At 43.2% G+C, this 18,867-nt stretch overlaps 2 protein-coding genes and 1 long non-coding RNA gene across 3 annotated transcripts in view; 2 read left to right on the top strand and 1 right to left on the bottom strand.

Annotated features, from left to right (window-relative positions):
* The window catches only part of rbl1 (retinoblastoma-like 1 (p107)), a 16,583-nt gene extending 12,201 nt beyond the window's left edge, over positions 1–4,382 (top strand). The window contains 8 exon segments of the mRNA XM_032514719.1: positions 341–517; positions 1,166–1,237; positions 1,644–1,731; positions 2,770–2,918; positions 3,023–3,187; positions 4,179–4,204; positions 4,206–4,324; positions 4,327–4,382. Coding sequence (XP_032370610.1) covers positions 341–517; positions 1,166–1,237; positions 1,644–1,731; positions 2,770–2,918; positions 3,023–3,187; positions 4,179–4,204; positions 4,206–4,324; positions 4,327–4,367 — 837 coding nt within the window. The 3' untranslated portion in view covers positions 4,368–4,382.
* LOC116688586 (uncharacterized) overlaps positions 1–5,488 on the bottom strand; it is an 18,104-nt gene extending 12,616 nt beyond the window's left edge. The window contains exon 1 of the long non-coding RNA XR_004331808.1: positions 5,403–5,488. This is a non-coding gene — a long non-coding RNA (uncharacterized LOC116688586). The remainder of the gene's footprint in view (positions 1–5,402) is intronic.
* Positions 5,489–10,819: 5,331 nt separating this feature from the next.
* Positions 10,820–18,867, top strand: part of tmem74b (transmembrane protein 74B) — a 37,241-nt gene continuing 29,193 nt past the window's right edge. The window contains exon 1 of the mRNA XM_032514725.1: positions 10,820–11,082. The gene's annotated coding sequence lies outside the window, so the exon portion shown is untranslated. The remainder of the gene's footprint in view (positions 11,083–18,867) is intronic.

Raw genomic sequence — 18,867 nt, 5'->3', positions numbered from 1 at the left:
CACCTATCACCATTTCAAGTCACTGGGGGGCCATAGGCAGGCTGGGGGGACTCTTATTAATGTTAAAAAACTTCATAAAGGGAAATTTTCATGCCATGGGACCTTTTAAATTTGTGCACTCAAAAGTTTATAGTTTAGGACTTCTAAGACTTTGGTTTAAGAATTTCTTGTTTTGTGAATATTTGATTATGTTTTGTATTTGTTCTCCATTTCCTACTTAAATAAAATGCGAGGTTATTTCCATGTCAGGTCCTCCAGTTTGTCTGATAGAATATCCACTTTAGCTGTCTGTGGTGTTTTCCTCCACCTGTGGATTCTTCTGAGCCGTGTGTCTCTGCAGGTGTACCACCTGGCCAGCGTACGTCTGAGGGACCTGTGTGTGAGGTTGGACGTCTCGTCGGAGCTGCGAGGGAAAATCTGGACGTGCTTTGAGCACGCTCTGGTGCACTGCACTGGTCTGATGCGGGACCGACACATCGACCAGCTGCTGCTGTGCAGCGTCTACATCGTATCCAAAGTGAGAAAGCCTCACATTTAATTAAAGACATATCCAAGGCAATGTTGTTGCCTCACAGGCAGATGTGTTTATGGCAGCTTAACAAGATTTTAATTTCTGAATGAATATGTTGTACTTGGAGGGAACTGTGGTTTCAGGCAGCTTCCCTGAACACTGTCTCTGGGTTGTGCAGAAACCCTGACTGTATTTCCAGACCCGCCAGAGAAAGACAAAGCTTTATTCACAGAATCTTTGACACTTATTTTGATGTACTTACAAAGTACATATAAACTTACTACAATATAAACTGTAATGCTAATATTCAGCACAAACAGTAGATTACAGCGTTGCACAGAGATGTATCTATGCATTAAAAACAGTGTGGCGAGGTCGGTGACTCAAGTCTGTTCGCTGTGTTCGCCGTCATCAGCCGGACCTCTAATGAAATGATATATACAAAACCACAAATCCTGCTTTGTAGGACAGGCCTCCTGTCTGCAGTCCTGCACGTGTAACACAGCTATCAGAAACCCGGTTACCGTTCACAATAAGTCTGCCTTCTCCGGGAACAGTCTAGACTACAGACACCAGGGGTCTCGTTCTCTCATAGACTTCTAAGAAAGCCGGGTGTAACAGCTGAACACACGGGTTTCTGCTCCTTTCTTGCAGATCACCAAAGAGGCGGTCACCTTCCATGACATCATGAAGTGTTATCGCAGCCAACCACAGGCCAGCAGCCATGTAAGACACGCACACACGCATGCAATTTACAAATCACTGAAAAACATCATAAAACAACTAAACTGACAATAATAAAACCTGTTTATATGGTGCTTTTGTATTATAATTACAAAGTGCTGAGACAGAAACAGATTGTGATAAAAATGTACAATTAGTAGGAAAAAGTAGGTAATAATGGTATTGATTTAGTTACTACCAGTGAACTAACCCTGTGATCATGACGTCAGAAGAAGAAACCATGTTTGAGTTGTGATTGGCTCGCTATAGGAAGTAGTAGTATAGTTTGTTTTTTAACTAGATGGAAAAACTACACATGCTTTTCAAAGAACGCTGGACTTGTGAAATGATTTGTGTCTGTGTGTCTGTGTGTGTGTGTGTGTCTGTGTGTGTCTGTGTGCCTGCGTAGGTGTACCGCAGTGTGTTACTGCGCTGCACTCCCATGGAGCAGGTGACCGATGAGAACATGGAGGTGGATCCTGTCTCAGGCGGCGAATGTAAGATCTCATCTTCATAAACACACTACAGTGGTGCTCAAAAGTTTACATACACATGCTTAAGTTGACTAAAAAGAGGAATAAAAAAATCATGTTTTGGAAATTTATTTTAATACCTAAATTAAAAAATGAGGTGCTTAGAGATAGGCATGGGATACTTTCTATAAAATCATCTCTCAATGCAAATCAAACCAGGTATTAGTCTAACTGAAATAAAACCATGCCTATCTCTAAGCATGGTGAAGAGTATGTGATGATGTGGGGCTATTTTAATTCTAAAGGCCAAGGGAACTTTATCAGGATGCATAATATCCTGAATCCAGGAAATAACTGGCCTTTAATAATAAAAATCTGCCTGCCTCTATGGGAATTTAACATAGGGGTATGTATACTTATGACCCCTGTATTTTAAATAAGAACATTTATTTATTTACAATACGTTATTCATTCACAAAGAAAATTGGTGTCCTTAAAGGTTGGATTTTACCTCATTTTTTAATTTAGGTATTAAAATAAATTTCCAAAACATGATTTTTTTATTCCTCTTTTTAGTCAACTTAAGCATGTGTATGTAAACTTTTGAGCACCACTGTATTTAGTAGGACTATTAGGATGCTGGCCTGTGGGCAACTTAAAGTAGCAACAACAAAAATATTTTTTATTTGAATTTGTATGATATAATGCAAAGATAATTTTTTGTCTTTCCTGTCCCATTCATCATCGTTATGTTGAAGGGATCCTTCAAATATTCAAATAACTGTAATATACAATTAAGAACCCCAGCAATTTCTCCTGTCTGAGGAGCCCGGAACAACACCGTTTGGGCTTTTTTGCTTTAAAAGTGACTTAAACGATAAATTGATTATCAAAATAGTTGCAGAGGAACTTTCATTTGATTAATTGCCTAATGATCAGTAAACCCAACAGGATTCAGCTAATGATGACATCAGAGCAGCTGCAGCCTACAGATGTTTGGCTTTTTCTTTTTGATAAATCACTTAAAACAAGTGATCCGTGTGCGTGTGCGTGTGTCAACAGCTGCAGAGAAACCCAATCCGGTCTCAGGAGAAGCAAATTCAGACCAATCAGGGGAGGAGGAGCGGGGCGACCTCATCCAGTTCTACAACAACGTCTACGTCCTGAAGATGAAAGGTTTCGCTCTGCGTTACGCCACCCACGATAACCGGGTACGACTCGATAACTCTCGAATCTGTTCGCTGTAAGAAAAGCTGCGCAATCCACTTAACAAAAGTGTGTGTGTGTGTGTGTGTGTGTGTGTGTTCTCCTCCAGACGGACGCCCCTCCTCTCTCTCCGTTCCCGTCGGTTCGGGCTCAGCCTCTCTCTCCTCGTCGGGTTTCTCAGAGACACTCGCTGTACGTCTCCCCCCACAAGAACTCTGCAGGCTGCCTCACCCCCAACTCCTACACCTACAGGATCAACAGCAGCCCGTCCAAGGCAAGGACACACACACACACACACACACACACACACACACACACACACACACACACACACAGATGAGGGTTTTATTGCAAGCTGGCAAAATTGTGTTTTTGTGACATTTCAAACAGACCGCTGACTCTGTTCTCCTATAAGTTATGTTGTCTAAAGGCCGTAAATGTTATTGTCCTGAATAGAGAACTGTATCATTTGGATTATTAAATTGAGCTGCAGGCTTCATGTATGCTTGGCTCGTTAGACATTAAAGATACCATTGATTCATTTGTTAATGCAAGCTATTAATGCCCCTCCTCCATGTTCACCAGTCTGGATAAATTCAGTCCCACTTACCATTCTGCTGCTCCGAGTTTCTCTTCTCTAACAGAAATCTGTAGCAGACAAAAATCTGTGGGGGGGGGGGCGTTTCGTTTTCTGAACGGAATGCTTCACCTTCAAAATGATCATTTGTATATCAACTACTCCCCCTGCGTTGCCATGAAGTCGTGATGGAAACGTTGTTTGTTGCCTCCACGTTGAACAAAACATCACAAAACCTTCTTGATGAGTTAAAGTGATAGGACGCTGCAGTTAACAGCACAACTACACCACAACGGGTTTCTGGGCGCCCGGGTAGCTCCGTTGGTAGAGCAGGCGCCCATATATAGAGGTTTACTACTCAACGCAACGGGCCCCGGCTCGACTCCGACCTGCGGCCCTTTAACTGGTTAACATGATCCACGTCTAGTTGATCCAGCAGTGCCTGCTGCTAAGCCCTACTAGTGTTGGGAGAGAGGGTTGGAGTCAAGGTGCATGTGTTCTTACAAGCTAGAACGTTATTCATCCTGAGGGAAAGGTTTGCTTTGCAGTTCAGAGTAAGAAAGAGAGGAAATATAAAATAAGGTGCTTATCCAAACTATACACCATTAATGATCTCTCCCCCCCTCCCCCTCCCCCCCCCTTCCCCCCCCTCCCCCCCTCCTTCCTCCTCGGTCTGGTCCCCATCCAGGAGTTATCCGACATCAACCGGATGATGGCAGGGCTCGGTGAGCCGGAAGAGGGCCTTCACCATGGAGGGGGACGTGATGATGTCATCCGGCGTGGACTCCCCCAGTAAGAGGGCGTGTCCAGAGAACGGCAGCAGCCCACGTGCTGCTGAGAGGTGCCGGACGTCGTGTCGGAGCGCCAGAGCCACTGACGGGCCGCCAGGCGCACAATCACGTAGAAACATTGGAATGAATTAAGTTTCATTACAGAACTGTCCTCACTTTAAAAGCTAAACGCTCATGACGAAAGGACACGATGAGAGTATTTTTTCATCACTGATGTCCGTTTTAAAGTTGTGACCTTTTTTTTTTTTTTAATAATTATGACTGAGGGTCATTGAACCGGAGCAGCAAATAATGGCACAAAGCATGCCATTTACTTTGATCTAAGTAACTCACTTCTGGGGTCACAGCCCCAAAACATTCCCATTCTAGAATAATCTCTAGGATGGGAATATGAGCCAGACCAGGACTCAAAACCCAGTCACGGACACCCTTCATATGTTTTACCTTCAGGTAGCTGCTGTTTGGAGCATCTTCAGCCTCTGTTGCATGTCTGTGGGATAAAGCCCCTGCCACGCCCCTTGTAGCGCTGCCCTCCGTTTAATGGAACGTCCTGTTAATGGGAACGTCCTGTTAATGGAACGTCCTGTTAATGGAACGTCCTGTTAATGGAACGTCCTGTTAATGGAACGTCCTGAGCACTGGGACTCACCGGATGCTAAACAGCTGCCGCCGCCAGGAGACGGCACCAGCAGCTGTTTCTCAGTCTTTATTTACACACTGCTGAAACTTTTTTCAAAATACTTTATTGTCCTGAATGTAACATAATCCCAATACCTGTAGTCCCAACAAACCACCCATAATGCAACACTCTGCAGTACTCTGTAGAAGTCTGTTTCATACGTCATTTTCAGAAAAAAATAAGTTTTCTTTTAATCGGGCCAATACTTTTTTAATGAAGTAAAGACTCTTTCAATCAGTTTAATGTGAGCTTTGAGTCCAACCTTCATCAGGAAGTTTAATTTTCCTAATCCTTTTACTCGCCGTGACAACAGTGGGCACCATGTTTGGTGTTTTCTGCTCACACAAATAAATAGATACAAGTAGTGAAGAAGTTTTTACCTGTCCTTGATCTTCAGATATTGGGACTGAAAAGCCTGAAGTTGATGGTTTGATTCCCATACAGCCCGTCATTCTTCACGCCATGTCAAAATATGTTTAAAAAAATGTCAATGATTTAAAACGTCAACTTGTGTAAATAGTTTTCTTAAAGAGGATGTGATGAATCCCGCTCTGCTGTGCATTCTCTAGGATCAGACCCGTCTTCCAGAGAGCTTTTACTACGTAGTTTAACCCTTTCCTTTAATCGTCCCTGTTCGTGGTTATGAACCATTAATGTTGTACAATGCTGTAAAAAGAAACGCGCGTGTGCTCCATTGACGCAGCGCTTGTGTGTACCTTGAGTGTGTAGTATCTACACTTGATGTTTTATTGAATTAAATCTGAGGATTTATTATGTGCTGTTCTGTTCACACCTAGTTCACTAAAAGCACATGGGGAAAAAAGAACCACTTGTAAAAATGCAAATTAACAGCCTAAAATATACAATTATGAACATGAATCTGTAACCAGGGAGCAAATTAGTGTCACATTAGTGCTTTTAAACTCCCTTTAACGCACAAATTAGTGATTTCTACAGAAAGTCAAAGGTTTTGTACAATAAAATGTACTTGTGTTGATTCATTTGACTTCTTATCATTTCATTTCTTCCTCATTTCGGGACACTTCTCTCTAAATTGTAATTTCTTTTCTTTTTCTGAATGTTGTTTCTAAACCCTCCCGTTTCAAAGTTCATTCCTAATCTTGAAAACCTGATGTGATCCAAAGCTCCAGAAAGGACACTAAATGGACTATTTAAAAAAAATGTTGTCTAAAATGACTCATGTTTGAAATGAAATTGTTATGAATGAATTTATAGAGCAGGGAGTCCTCAGAGTCAATGATGGGGGACCTCCAAAATAATTGATAATTCTTTTTCAAAAATTTAAAAAAATAATCTTAACGTGACTCCAACATGTTATTAGCAAATCCAGTATAAGTCCCCACTGCTAAGTGGCTTGTGGGTAAGGTAGTCTCTGAGATATCATCCACAGATACAGTTAATACTAAGGATTTACCTTATTAAAACATGATTTATGTAAAATACAACAACAATTTTTAGGCTATTTTACTGTTATAACTTAGGATTCTATGCAAAAAAGGTATGTATAGAGGTCTTAGACCACCCTACAGGTTATTGTCGGCCCAGTTTAATATGCAATTTAATTTGAGACTATATATATACATATATATAAATATAGAAGGAGGTCCCTGCTCCGTTTCTCTTTCTGTTAAGGCGTCCTTGATTTAAAAAATGTTGAAGACTCTTGTCTTAGGACATGCAGGCAATCGAACCGACCAATCAGGGGCTGAAAGACACACCAGCCGTGGATGGCTTCTAGCAACTCATGGTGTCTAGTACGTAACCACTGGAGGGCGCTGGAACCCCAGCAGGGACCCCCCACCCCCTCCCCCCCCCACCCCCTCACCGAAGAATGGGAATCTACAATAAAGAATAGGAACAAGGGATTCGTGCAGATCTATCACATCTAGAAAGAACCCAACAGATACTAAACAATAATCCCTTTCAATAAAAGGAAAAATATATAGGTATATCTGTTGTTTTAAGCATTGTAATCATATTCTGTAGTCCCTAAATCCTGGACGGCTTTGGTAGTAAAAAACCTGCATTCATTTATGTATTTTAGTCCAAATTCAGACAGATTAACATACGCCTAATTTTAAAATGGCCTGAAAATATTTCCTCTCCTTTAGCTGTTTTTCTCTGGACCAGCTCCAGAGGGAACAGCATCTGTCCCTGGAGCTGAGTCAGGAGCGCAACAAGTGACACGTTCACCTCACGACAACTCCTCCGTTAGTTCTAGAAAACGGGATCTCAGCAGCTTTAAACCTTGTTGACTGAAGTTGAGTTGTAGACACATGAACCTGAGCTGCGGCGAGGAAAGGTGTGGGCCTCCTTTTGAGGAGCCTCAGAGGGAGGGAGAGGGAGGTCCCATACATTATGCATCCTCCTGGGCCCCCATTCCCCCCGTTACCATGGCAATCCTGTCAGTTTCCATCCCACTGAATCTCTGAGTTCATTTCTCTTTAGACATTTTATTTTCCTAAAAAATCAGGACTTTTATGAATCTGGCCCTCAAATACAGAACGTGGGTTACATGTTAATATGAAATGTCACATTTATTTCTTAGTGTTTGGCCCAAAAACTTGAAAAAAATGAAAAGGAATTCAGGTAATGTTAATAAAACAGGTATGGCCATTTTAAAGTACCTCAGTTGCTTACTAAAATACGTGAAGTACCTCTACTTCTGTGGAAACGTTGTGTTTCCTCCCTGTTTTGTGTGAGTGGACGTCAGTCGAGCTCCCATTGGTCCTCTACCTGCTCGTTACCATGACGATACACCTTTTTCAAAACATTCAGGGGATGAAAGTATGGCGTCCCTTTTGAGATGACTCACTCAGGGACGAGACGTGTGGGGGTGCAGAGTGTTTCTTCTCAGGCCGTTGATGAAGACCAAAGATAACCAGACTCACCAGGGGCCTCGTTATTATTCTGCTGGTTAAAAGAAACCCAGTGGGTCCCAACATGTGGTCTGGGGACTCACAGGGTCTTTTTTAGGGAGCACCAGAGTGAGAGGACAGAGTAAAATAAGTAATAATTAAACCTAATAACCATTTAATTCAGAGTGAGTTCAGGAGCCGGATGTTTTCCACGTTTTTATCCCTGTATGGATCACATTGACTGGCTGTAGCCTATAAGACCATGAAGATCTGCGTAAGGGGGGCGGTGGGGGGCGATGGGTGGGTCCTAAAACAGGAGGTGCTCACCCAGGAAATGTGTGTTCTTGTCCTGGGAGTAGGAGTAATTGTTTTACCCCACTTCTTCGCCAGTCAGAGTCTGTCATTTAGACTGAGACCTGTGAGTTATTTGCTGGTGAAATGATCCTCTGACACCCACAGGAGCTTTATTTAAAGGGACACTCCATCCACATCAGTTTATTGGACGTGGTAAGGAGTACATGGGTTTTAGTTTAAGTGAGATCAGAAAACGATGCAGGGCCGTGCTGCAACGCAACATGATGTCATCAGGCACAGCGATGTGTTGGCCAGTATGTGAAACTGCACGTATTACTAAATGACTATGTAACGTGGACGTTGTATTTCTGCTGTTCATCCCCGCATCGCCGTGACAACAGATCAAATAGTTGCCCCGGTAAAATCCTGTTAAACCTTCAGAACTCCATAATACTTGTAGTAGCCTAATTACCAACTGCAGATATAGTAGACTACTTTATACTACTTGCAGAACAGCCTCTGTACCAATACTAGGATCAGTTGTCATCGGCATCAGGGATCAGAAGACTCAGAGAACCCTGCAGCGGGTAGGCCTACTTGGTAACTGAACACTGGTGTGGAAGAGGAGAACCCCATAATGCTTCATGGATACACCACCATCTCTCCGTCCTGCTGAACTGAATCCAAAGCCCTGGTCTAAAATTAGCCCGGCTGAGTGTGGAGGCCAGCTCTGGAACAGAAGCCTCTCAGGGGTGTCTCTGGGCCTCTGACCTTACGTCTCCACAAGGTGAGAGGCTGATAATGGGCCTGATGCTGGGGGGGGGGGGGGGGGGGGGGGGGGGGGGGGCCATCCTGGTCGCGGTGACATGAGATTATTCAACATTTCACGCGCCGCTGCCTGTACACGGAGGATGTCTTCTCACCGACAGCCGGTGTTTCCTTCTCTGAGAGAGACGGAGCCGTGGGATCAGGATCTGTTAGTCGGACTCCCAGAAGCCCTGCCAGTCTGCTAGCTTTCATGTTTTCTGATTACATTTTTTTTTAGTTTCTACTCAACCGTTTTTTTTTTACCACTCTCTAAATGTTGGTTCGGGGTCCCAGGTTTTTCCAATGCATGCACACCATCCGTCCAACCGCAAAAACTCGTGTCCCAGTCCAGCCCTGGACACATTATTATTTGACGACGTCCTGGTAATTTGGTTCAGATATTCAAGATCTCTTGAATATAAGTCCGACTGACTTAAATAAATGTGATCTCACAGGGGTAAATGGCAAATATGAGCCAGCCAATATGTATAATTGGTATCTGAGCTAAAGTAAACAAGTGTTTAGTATTTTTACATAAATAGTTATGTCTGTATTGATTTAAAAGCCTAATAAGGTGGTGGCTCCACCAGACCGGGAACAGGGTTAAGATTTGAGACAGCTGGGGGCAGACCAGCTCCACGCTGATGTGCAGAGGGGATATGACGCCATTAACAGGAGACCAACTGTAATTATTAAAATACAGAATTCTCTGGAAACATTTGGGATACCGCACATAGGTCTAGTGCTTTTTAGACATTTGAAATCTTTTAATGATTTAGGCCTACACTGTGATGGATTTCTCTCTGTATGAAACATTCTTTGGTATCTATAACAACATGGCAATGCTGCTGCACTAGGCATGTGTTGCCATGGTAACAGGCATGGTTTCTTTTAAACACACCAAGGAGCAGGTTTTTTATGACTACCATTTTGTGCTGTGAGAGTGAACCACCACCGTGACCCTTCATTTCAGGATGTGGAGCTCAGCAGTGGGTCAAAGGGACATTCTCTGTTTCACGGGACTGTCTTTCAAACCTCTGGACGGACAAATCCGAGGGGCGTCCCCTGTCCTCATCCCAGCTGGTTCCTAAGTGGAACTGAACAGTTAAATGTTGCTTTTACCTGCAAAATAGCTTCGACAAGATACAAGAGGATGTCCCTCTTTATTATCTCATGGTAGTTGGCGGGTGGAGTGGAACTAGGTATCTACTCAAGAAGGCCTACTTGAATGAAGGAGTACAATTTGGAAATACTTGAAGTAAATATTCAATTTTATGCTACTTTATGCTTCTAATACATCTCAGAGAGAAATACTGCACATTTTACTCCACTACATTTATCTGAGACTCAAAGTTCATTTTTATTCTTTCCATAAAAATTATGTCATGCTTATTTTATATAATATAATGCAGTATTATACTGCTCCTCTACAAAAAAAAACTAAAACATGGCTCCACGTTGACCAACTGCAACATTAATATACTTTTACATCAATCTCAGAAAATACCCCACATACACTTACATATAAATTATAACACGTAGGCTACAGAGAGCTCTTGGTTCCAGCCTGTGTTCTGTTGCAGCATTCTCACATCCCACATTCATACGCCTTTATAATTATTTGGGGCCATAACAAAATTAGGAAATGTAGGCTAATGAACAAGAAGTCCTTTTTTTAAATCATAGCCTGTTTCCACAACCCTGGCTCTGTTCCAGACACATATTACATAAGTTTTATTTTCTGATTAATTGAGGTCACACTTTATTTGTTGATGTCGCCCACCACATCTCTCCCACCAGCAGAGAGAAACACGCTGCTTTTTTATTTTAAGGTCTTTATTTTCACAGGACAGATGACGACATGAAAGGGGAGAGAGAGGGGGGTGACATGCAGCAAAGGGCCGCAGGTCGGAGTCGAACCCGCGGCCGCTGCGTCGAGGAGTAAACCTCTACACACGTGCGCCTGCTCTACCAACTGAGCTCTCCCAGGCTGCTTTTGCGCATGGTCGGTCTCACCTCGGTCCTCCCTCCCTCCCTTTGCTCCCCCTCTCCCTCTCTCTGCATCCTCCTCACACATGATCCAGCAGCATCCATCTGCCCGGATGCGTCCTGGTTCCCGCCTCTTCGCGGCATCAGCACCAGGTAAGACCCCGCTGTCATCCCGATCACTTTACGCGGACACCTCTGATGGATTTCCCCGCAGATGGTCGATGCTACCCGCGATGGTTGTTCCGATTCAGCTCCGGGAGGGCTGGACGCTGCCTAGCCGTGATACCGAATCCATCCCGGTGTTCCCCTCCGGAGAGTAGCCTAATCGGCATTTAGGCTGTGTTGATCGGGTGCGTATTTCAGTCAGAATAAGATCCCCCTTTGATCCGGCGGACCCCCCCCCCCCCTCGGTCGTCAGAACGGGATAATGATACGTGTCAGTCGATGTGGTGCTTATCGTGGCGGTTGAGAATCTCTCACACAAACACACACAACACACACACACACACACAACACACACACACACACACACCACACAACAGGTCCATGTTTGGGCTGTTTGGCGCATGCCAAGGTCACGGTGGTATCGGCCGGACAGCTTGCCAGTGGGCATCCGGCTGTTTTCCTCGGGGCCGCGGGGCTTGGTGCGCTGTCAGCGGGCTCCTTCAGCCTGGAGCTCCCGGAGATTAACCGGCTGTACAAACAAAAATAAATCAGACAAAACCGATTCATTTGGATGGCAGATTAAAATTAGTGTCAGCGGGATATATTATAGTCTTGTAATGCAGCTTTAATTCTGCTTTAAGATTCATCAGGCTTCAACTGTTAGTTAAACCGGGTGGGAAAACGCTGTTTGGACACAGATAGGCGGCTGAAATGCGCGTGCACGAGGTTCACACCCAGTGTTAACATTCACAGACTGTGTTCATTTAGTTGTGAAATATTTAAAAGAAATCACTAAACGCATGTTTTTAAAGTGTTGATGAGGGAACACCTGTCTCACTGTGTGTGTGTGTGTGTGTGTGTGTGTGTGTGTGTGTGTGTGTGTGTGTGTTTCAATGGACAAACTAGGCATGTATATGACAAACCTCTGTGGTGTAGAACTAAAATAAAAGACTAACATATAAAACTCCATTGTGAATCCGGCAGGCTGCTGAAGCAGGCTGGTAAAAGTAAAAGTACTCACAACGCAAATGCTTTAAACTAAATCATTTTACTGATCTATTAATGCTGTCGAGATGGTACCATGAATATTTCAAATTTGATATGAAAACTATAGGCTGACTTTAGAATAGATGTAGTGGAGTAGAAAGTACAATATTTTAAAGTAAACAGTTGTAAAAATAAATAGATAGAAAGCTAGTCTAATACTACCATTAACAGGCTAACATTAATACTAATAACTCTGTGTAGGCTATTGGATCACATTTCATACACAAAATACAGATATGACCTCAGTTACAAACGAGAAATATAATAAGATTACTCACGCAATGGCTGCATATACTAAAATATCAGGCTGCAGATCAATATTGCCCAGTAAGGTATTCGAAAGTATTCGGCCCCCTTGAACTTTCCAACCTTTTGACACATTTCAGGCTTCAAACATAAAGATATAACAATTTTATTTTTTGTGAAGAATCACCAACAGTGGGACACAATTGTGAAGTGGAACGAAATATTGGATATTATTAAAACTTTTATAGCAAATAAAAAACTAAAAAATAGTGGTGCGTGCTAAATGATTGGGCCCCTTACTTTCAGTGCCAAAACTGAGTCCAGAAGTTCAGCGAGGATCTCTGAATGATCCAATGTTGTCCTAAATGACTGATGGGGATCAATAGAATCCACCTGTGTGTGATCAGGTTCCTGTAGAAATGCACCTGCTCTGTGATAGTTCAGGGTTCTGTTGAAAGCGCAGCAGAGAGCATCATGAAGACAAGGAACACACCAGGCAGGTCCGGAATTGTTGTGGAGAAGTTTAAAGCCGGATTTGGATCCAAAAATATTTCCCAAGCTTTAAAACATCCCAAGGGCACTGTGCAAGCCATCATTTGAAATGGAGGAGTATCAGAAACCGAAATCTACCAAGACCTGGTCCCTGTAAACTTTCGCTCAGACAAGGAGAAGAGTGATCAGAGATGCAGCCAAGAGGCCCATGATCACTTGGATGAACATGCAGAGACCTCCAGTGAGGGGGGGACAGTCTGTCCGAGGACAACAATCAGTTCGGACACGCACACATCTGGCTTCATGGAAGAGTGGCAAGAAGAAAGCCATTTCCAAGATATCCATAAAAGTCTTGTCTAAAGTTTGCCACAAGCCACCGGGAGACACCAAACGTGTGGAAGAAGGTGCTCTGGTCAGATGAAACCACAATCCACTTTTGGCCACAATGCAAAACGATAGTGTTTGGAGTAAAAAGCAAAACAGCCTCACCATCAACACACCATCCCCACGTCAAACATGGTGGTGCAGCATCATGGTCTGGCTGCTTTTCTTCAGCAGGGACAGGGAAGATGGTTCTCATTGAGGGAAGTGGAGCAGCCAAATCAGGACCTTCTGGATGAAAAACCTGTTGGAGTCTGCAAAAGACCTGGAACTGGGACGGAGATTTATCTTCCAACAAGACAAGACCCAAACTACAGCAACATCACAAAGAATGGTTCCCAAATAAACGTCTCGGTGTTAGAATGGCCAAATCAAAGTCCAGACCTGAATCCAATCCAGAATCTGTGGAAAGAACTGAAAACTGCTGTTCACCAACGCTCTCCATCCAACCTCACTGAGCTCAAGCTTGTTTTACAGGAAGAATGGGCAAGAACTTCAGTCTCTCGATGTGTTAAACTGATAAGAGACATCCCCCCAAGAGACTGCAGTGCGATCGCAGCAGGGGCTCTACCGTCTTACGCAAGGGGGCAATCATGCAGCACACCTTTCAGTTTTTGCAGAAAAAAGTTAAAATATATGATTTCGTTCCACCACATGTGTCCACTTGTTGGTGAGTCTCACAAAAAATAAATTTTATATCTTTGTTTGAAGCCTGAAATGTCAAAAGGTTGAAAAGTTCAAGGGGGCCGAATACTTTCGCAAGCACTGTATATTAATTTTTGAAGGTGACGGTCGAGACCATAAAATGTAGCCAAATAACTCACAATCACTTCCCTAAGGGATTCAGGCTTTTACTTAACGCTAGTTCTAAAAATGAAAAGTAGCCGTATTTCTTCACCTTGTCCCTTCAGTGCTTGTTTGTCTCTCCCAGTGAGGACAGCGCAGAGGGAGGGATGGGTGAAGACAGTGAGCAAAGCCAACAGATTCCCTGGAGTCTCTTTTCAACGTTGCGTAGAGCTCGGGAGCTGCGGGGCGGAGGAGTCGGCGAGGCGTGTCTCCGACCCCGGCCCGGGCCCTGACGGCGTGCAGTAGGCTGCGCCGCCGGGGCTTCGAGAACGCCTCCTACAACAGCAGGCGACGAGCGATGAGCACCACCGCCTCAGCTTCAGACAACTGCAAGGAACCTTACCATTGTTACCAGCCATGGTTGTATATTTGAAGTGTTTTGTATTAAATGATCTACTGTCGAATTAATAAATATTTTCACGGCAAACCCTATATGACAAACATTTAAATTGAGAAGGAGAGCAGGACGGAGGGGCTAGCAAAGAAGCTAACGTTAGCAGCTAACTATAGCAATAATAAGCCGGTTCGAATACAATTTTGACATGTGAATAGCTAGTTATAGCTAGCCATTTACATTAACAACTCGGCGCCTCCAACATAGCTTGTCAACAATTTAACCGCCAACTGCTGGGTAACATAGCAACAACAGTATTACTGCTTTAGTACAGTAGCTTCCTTCTTCCCTGATACCAGTGATTTATATGCATAATAATATGTAGCATTTTTTAATGTGGATACTTTTTAAATGCATGACTTCTGCTTGTAAACAGTGTTGTTTTTTAATCTGCTTATGCTTCTTTAACTTAAATTTAGGTACTTCTTCCACCACTGGAAAAGCTACAACACAAACAGCAGTTCAATGTAGCAAGTACGTTGAAGAAGGTCACCAAGGGAGTAAGCCTGCCTCCACCAAAGGAGCTCCTATGGCGCCATTTTTATGCTATGTACCCTCACCCGTGCATTTCTCTTGACGCCTTCATTTTGACGTCACTTTGACAGCGAAAAACTTTCCATCCGAAGCTCCCTTACCTTGTATCTACGATGTGTCATAACCACGCGACTTACTGTACACAGTATAGGAATTACCGTATAGTAAAGGAGAAAACTTAGCCTGTGTCTATGTTAATTTATAATAGAATGTTAATTAGCGGTAATTAGCCTGTGGTCTATGTTATGTTAACTAGCATGTCAGTTAGCCGTAATTAGATGTGCCTATGTTCATGTAACTAGCGTAGTAGGGTGTTAGCCTGTGTCTCTGTTATGTAACTGCATGCAGTGAGCGGTATTAGCCGTGCCTATGTTCATGTTAACTAGCATTTAGTTAGCGATAATTAGCCTGTGCTCTGTTAATGTTTAACTAGCAGTTAGTTGAGCAGTGATTAGCCTGTGCCTATGTTATGTAACTTCGCTTGTTAGTTAGGGTAATCGTGTCTAGTGTTAATGTTAACTTAGGTCAGTTATGCAGTAATAGCCTTGTGCCTATTAATGTTAACTAGCTTGTTAGGCAGTAATTGACCTGTGCCTATGTAATGTTACTAGCTGTTAGTTAGCAGTAATTAGCCGTGCCTATGTTAGTTACATATCCTGTTAGTTCGCATGATTGCCTGTGTCTTACGTATCCTCAACATATACCTCCCTCTCCGTCTCTGGGTTGGGAAGGATGAGATTCTCTTTGCACAGCTACCAGAAGACTTACAGCTTCAGACGGTGCTCACAACTACGTCTTCAGCTCAGCTGGAGGCTGCTAACAACCAGCATCACGGGAAAGAGTTTCGACAGACTTCACTGTCTCCATTAAAATCAATGCTTACATTGTCCATTTCTTATACTGTCTATGAAGTCAAGGAGCCAGATATTAAAACCTTTGGAGCTTTATAAAAAAGGCCACACACTCAATAACAGAGGTCATCATCCTAGGTGTCATCTTGGTACCGCAACAACTGTAAGAAACATTAACACTTAATCGGACTAAAAATAGGTAACATAATTGCATAACAAAAACACCAACAGAACATCATTTACACACTTAAACTAGGCCAAGAACTGTTAATACCCCAGTCCCACTGATCTTTGCACTGGCGCGCACAGAACACCCAACACAACGCTCCTGCCAGCCTTTAACAATTCTAGAGAAAATTTGACTTAGTAAATACAAACAGTGCTCTCTCTCCATGACTCTGCCTGCTGCAAGCAGCCAGCATCCGAATACAAGCAACCTGAATCCCAAGTTAACAGACATTAGGACAGGCTGAACCAGGACAGCAGCAGATTGTAGAGCCTCACGCTTCAAGCCTCCTATCGATCAATCATCACTCCTAACAAAGTAGTGATTTACAACCAAACAGGACCACATGAAGGTTACACAGGAAGTCATTACATATCAGAAAATTCACTTAGTGGGAAAAACACGCAGAGTTGGGTACACAAGATTCAAGCAGAAAACATTACATGCTTCTGATCTGCCATCTTTTCTAAAATGTACTGTAGCACTTTTACATTTTAATTGTCTTTTATCTTAAATGATTCTAACAGTTATTACTTACAAAGAAACATTTTTTCTAAAGTAGTTATTTGCATGTTTTTAATCAGGCAGCGGCCTAATGAGATTGAATTACTCCAAATGTGATTTAAAGAGCCCTATTCATACTCCTTTTCAACATCATATTCATACTCTTGGGTCTACTAGAATATAGGTTTACATGCTTGAGTTCAAGAAACATATTATGTTTTCTCAGAATGTGGATACTTTATTGAACACAGAATTTCCCTTTGGGGATCAATAAAGTATTTCTGATTCTGGATTCCTTGCGTCTCTCCTGGTGAGGAAGGGAGGCAAATGGAGGAAAATGATCAGGAAGGCTTGTATCGTGTGTAGATGCGCCTACAGTTTTGTTGTCATTACTTAGAATTCCTCATAAGGGAGACAGAAGCTATGCTGAAATGTGTTTTTTTTGTACTTATACATATATAAAATACACACAAAAACTATATAACAGACTAAAAGACCCCAAAGAGCATATAGGGGCTCTTTAAGTATTGGTGCTAAGGCCCTGTCTACAACTGTCTTCATCATGTTGGGTTTCTTCTTGGTCATAAGCTGCTTTGGTTCTCCTCTTTTGTTCTTCTTTACTTGTGTCTTCTTTCAGGGGGAGCAGACACTCAGGAGCTCTCTCGGGCGTTACGATAGGAGAAGGAGGTGGGGGACAGGAGGACGGCCAGGACCTTTACCGAGTTCAACCCCGCTGAGGACCACTCTGAGACTACGGCTTCATCTCGCTGGTGTTCTGGTGAGCGGGATCGTCCTGGTGGTCGATCGCCTACACATCCCACGAGAGGCCAAAGTTGACCGGAACCGGTGTCGGCCGCCCCAGATGGAGAAGTGGGAGTGTACTAACGCCCGCTGGGCTCCCACTGGACAAGTGCATCATCGCGGGCCTTGGGCTGCTGACATGGGGGGGAATGTCCTGTCCGTGCTGACTGGTGTCATCTGCCGGGGGGAGATGACCGACGCAGGGCAGCGTTTGTTCGACCCAAGAGGACTTACGGCTCCATCAACCTAAGATGAAGCAGGGCGACTGGAGAGGCGAAGGAGGCGGCGAGGAGTTTTTGGTGGAACATGCATAGACACGAATAACATACAAGGGTCCGAGCCAGGACTCCAGTATCAGAACCAGGACCAAGAGAAATCCTCCTCTGAGCAGCTGCTGTACATGGAGGGAACTAGCGTCCTTGATTTTCACTCTGCAATCAATTCCTCTGAGCTTGCCAAAATGTGCAGGACCCCCCCCATTTGTGCTAACTGAAGAAGCACATGTTGAGCACAGCTCTCTGTGGAACGACCCAGCTTTGACCCGGCATTTTGGTACAGAAAGGTTCTGGGATCTTTATTCCAACCAATCATAAAGGATGTGTTAAAAACTAAAGAGGGCTTGACTGGTAGAAGAAGAGGTAAGCCGCGTTAGTGTGGGAAAGAGACACATTGGAGGTGAATGGTGGTTGGTTGTATATCAAGATTACAGTTTTGATATGAATCATAGTAGGTTTATAGAGTTTTACACGAGAAAGCACATTGTTCGACGGCTGGAGGCTTCTCGTGCTGCAGAAAGCAGATGAACTTATTTATGAAGTCCAGTGTTGATGCTCATCTATCAGGCGACTACGACATGTAAACGACCATACTTTAAAACCCGTCAGCAAACACAGTATCTGGACGCATCACAAAATATCACTGGGAATCATTATAAGTACGCATTTATAGAAAAGTCTTACTGGGACTGTCTAAAGAAAGTGTTATGGAAGTGTGATGCTAGTTTCACAAAAATAGATGCAACATTTTTTTAGTAATATTTCACTATTAACACTCACACCAACATCTGCTAAAATGGAATAATACTTAGAACCTGACAGATAATGTGCCACTGATGATTACCCTGTTTTAAGTTTAAGTAATGGATTAGGTTAAAAAAAACAACATCTGCGATATATCATTATTACATTTCTAAGCCTAAGTATCGCCTCAAAAACCCAGAATTTTTCTCTTTAACCAGAACTAGACCGCACAGAAACCCAGTTAGGGAGAAAGTGTCTTTGTGTTGACTGAAAAACTGCTGGCTTTCTGACACGTATCAGTTAATAATGCAGCTTTAATATTTCCATTTTAAATATTCTGAGTGCAACTTTTGATTGGCTTTAATTCACAAAAGGACAGAGCTGCACATTAAAGATAGACGGTTTCATAAGGAAATTACAATCCATACAGAG

Source organism: Etheostoma spectabile, chromosome 4, assembly GCF_008692095.1.
Source record: "Etheostoma spectabile isolate EspeVRDwgs_2016 chromosome 4, UIUC_Espe_1.0, whole genome shotgun sequence".
In the NCBI taxonomy this organism is placed as follows: domain Eukaryota; kingdom Metazoa; phylum Chordata; class Actinopteri; order Perciformes; family Percidae; genus Etheostoma; species Etheostoma spectabile.
The sequence above is the reverse complement of the archived record's forward strand: the minus strand, read 5'-3'. Positions and strand labels throughout refer to the sequence as shown.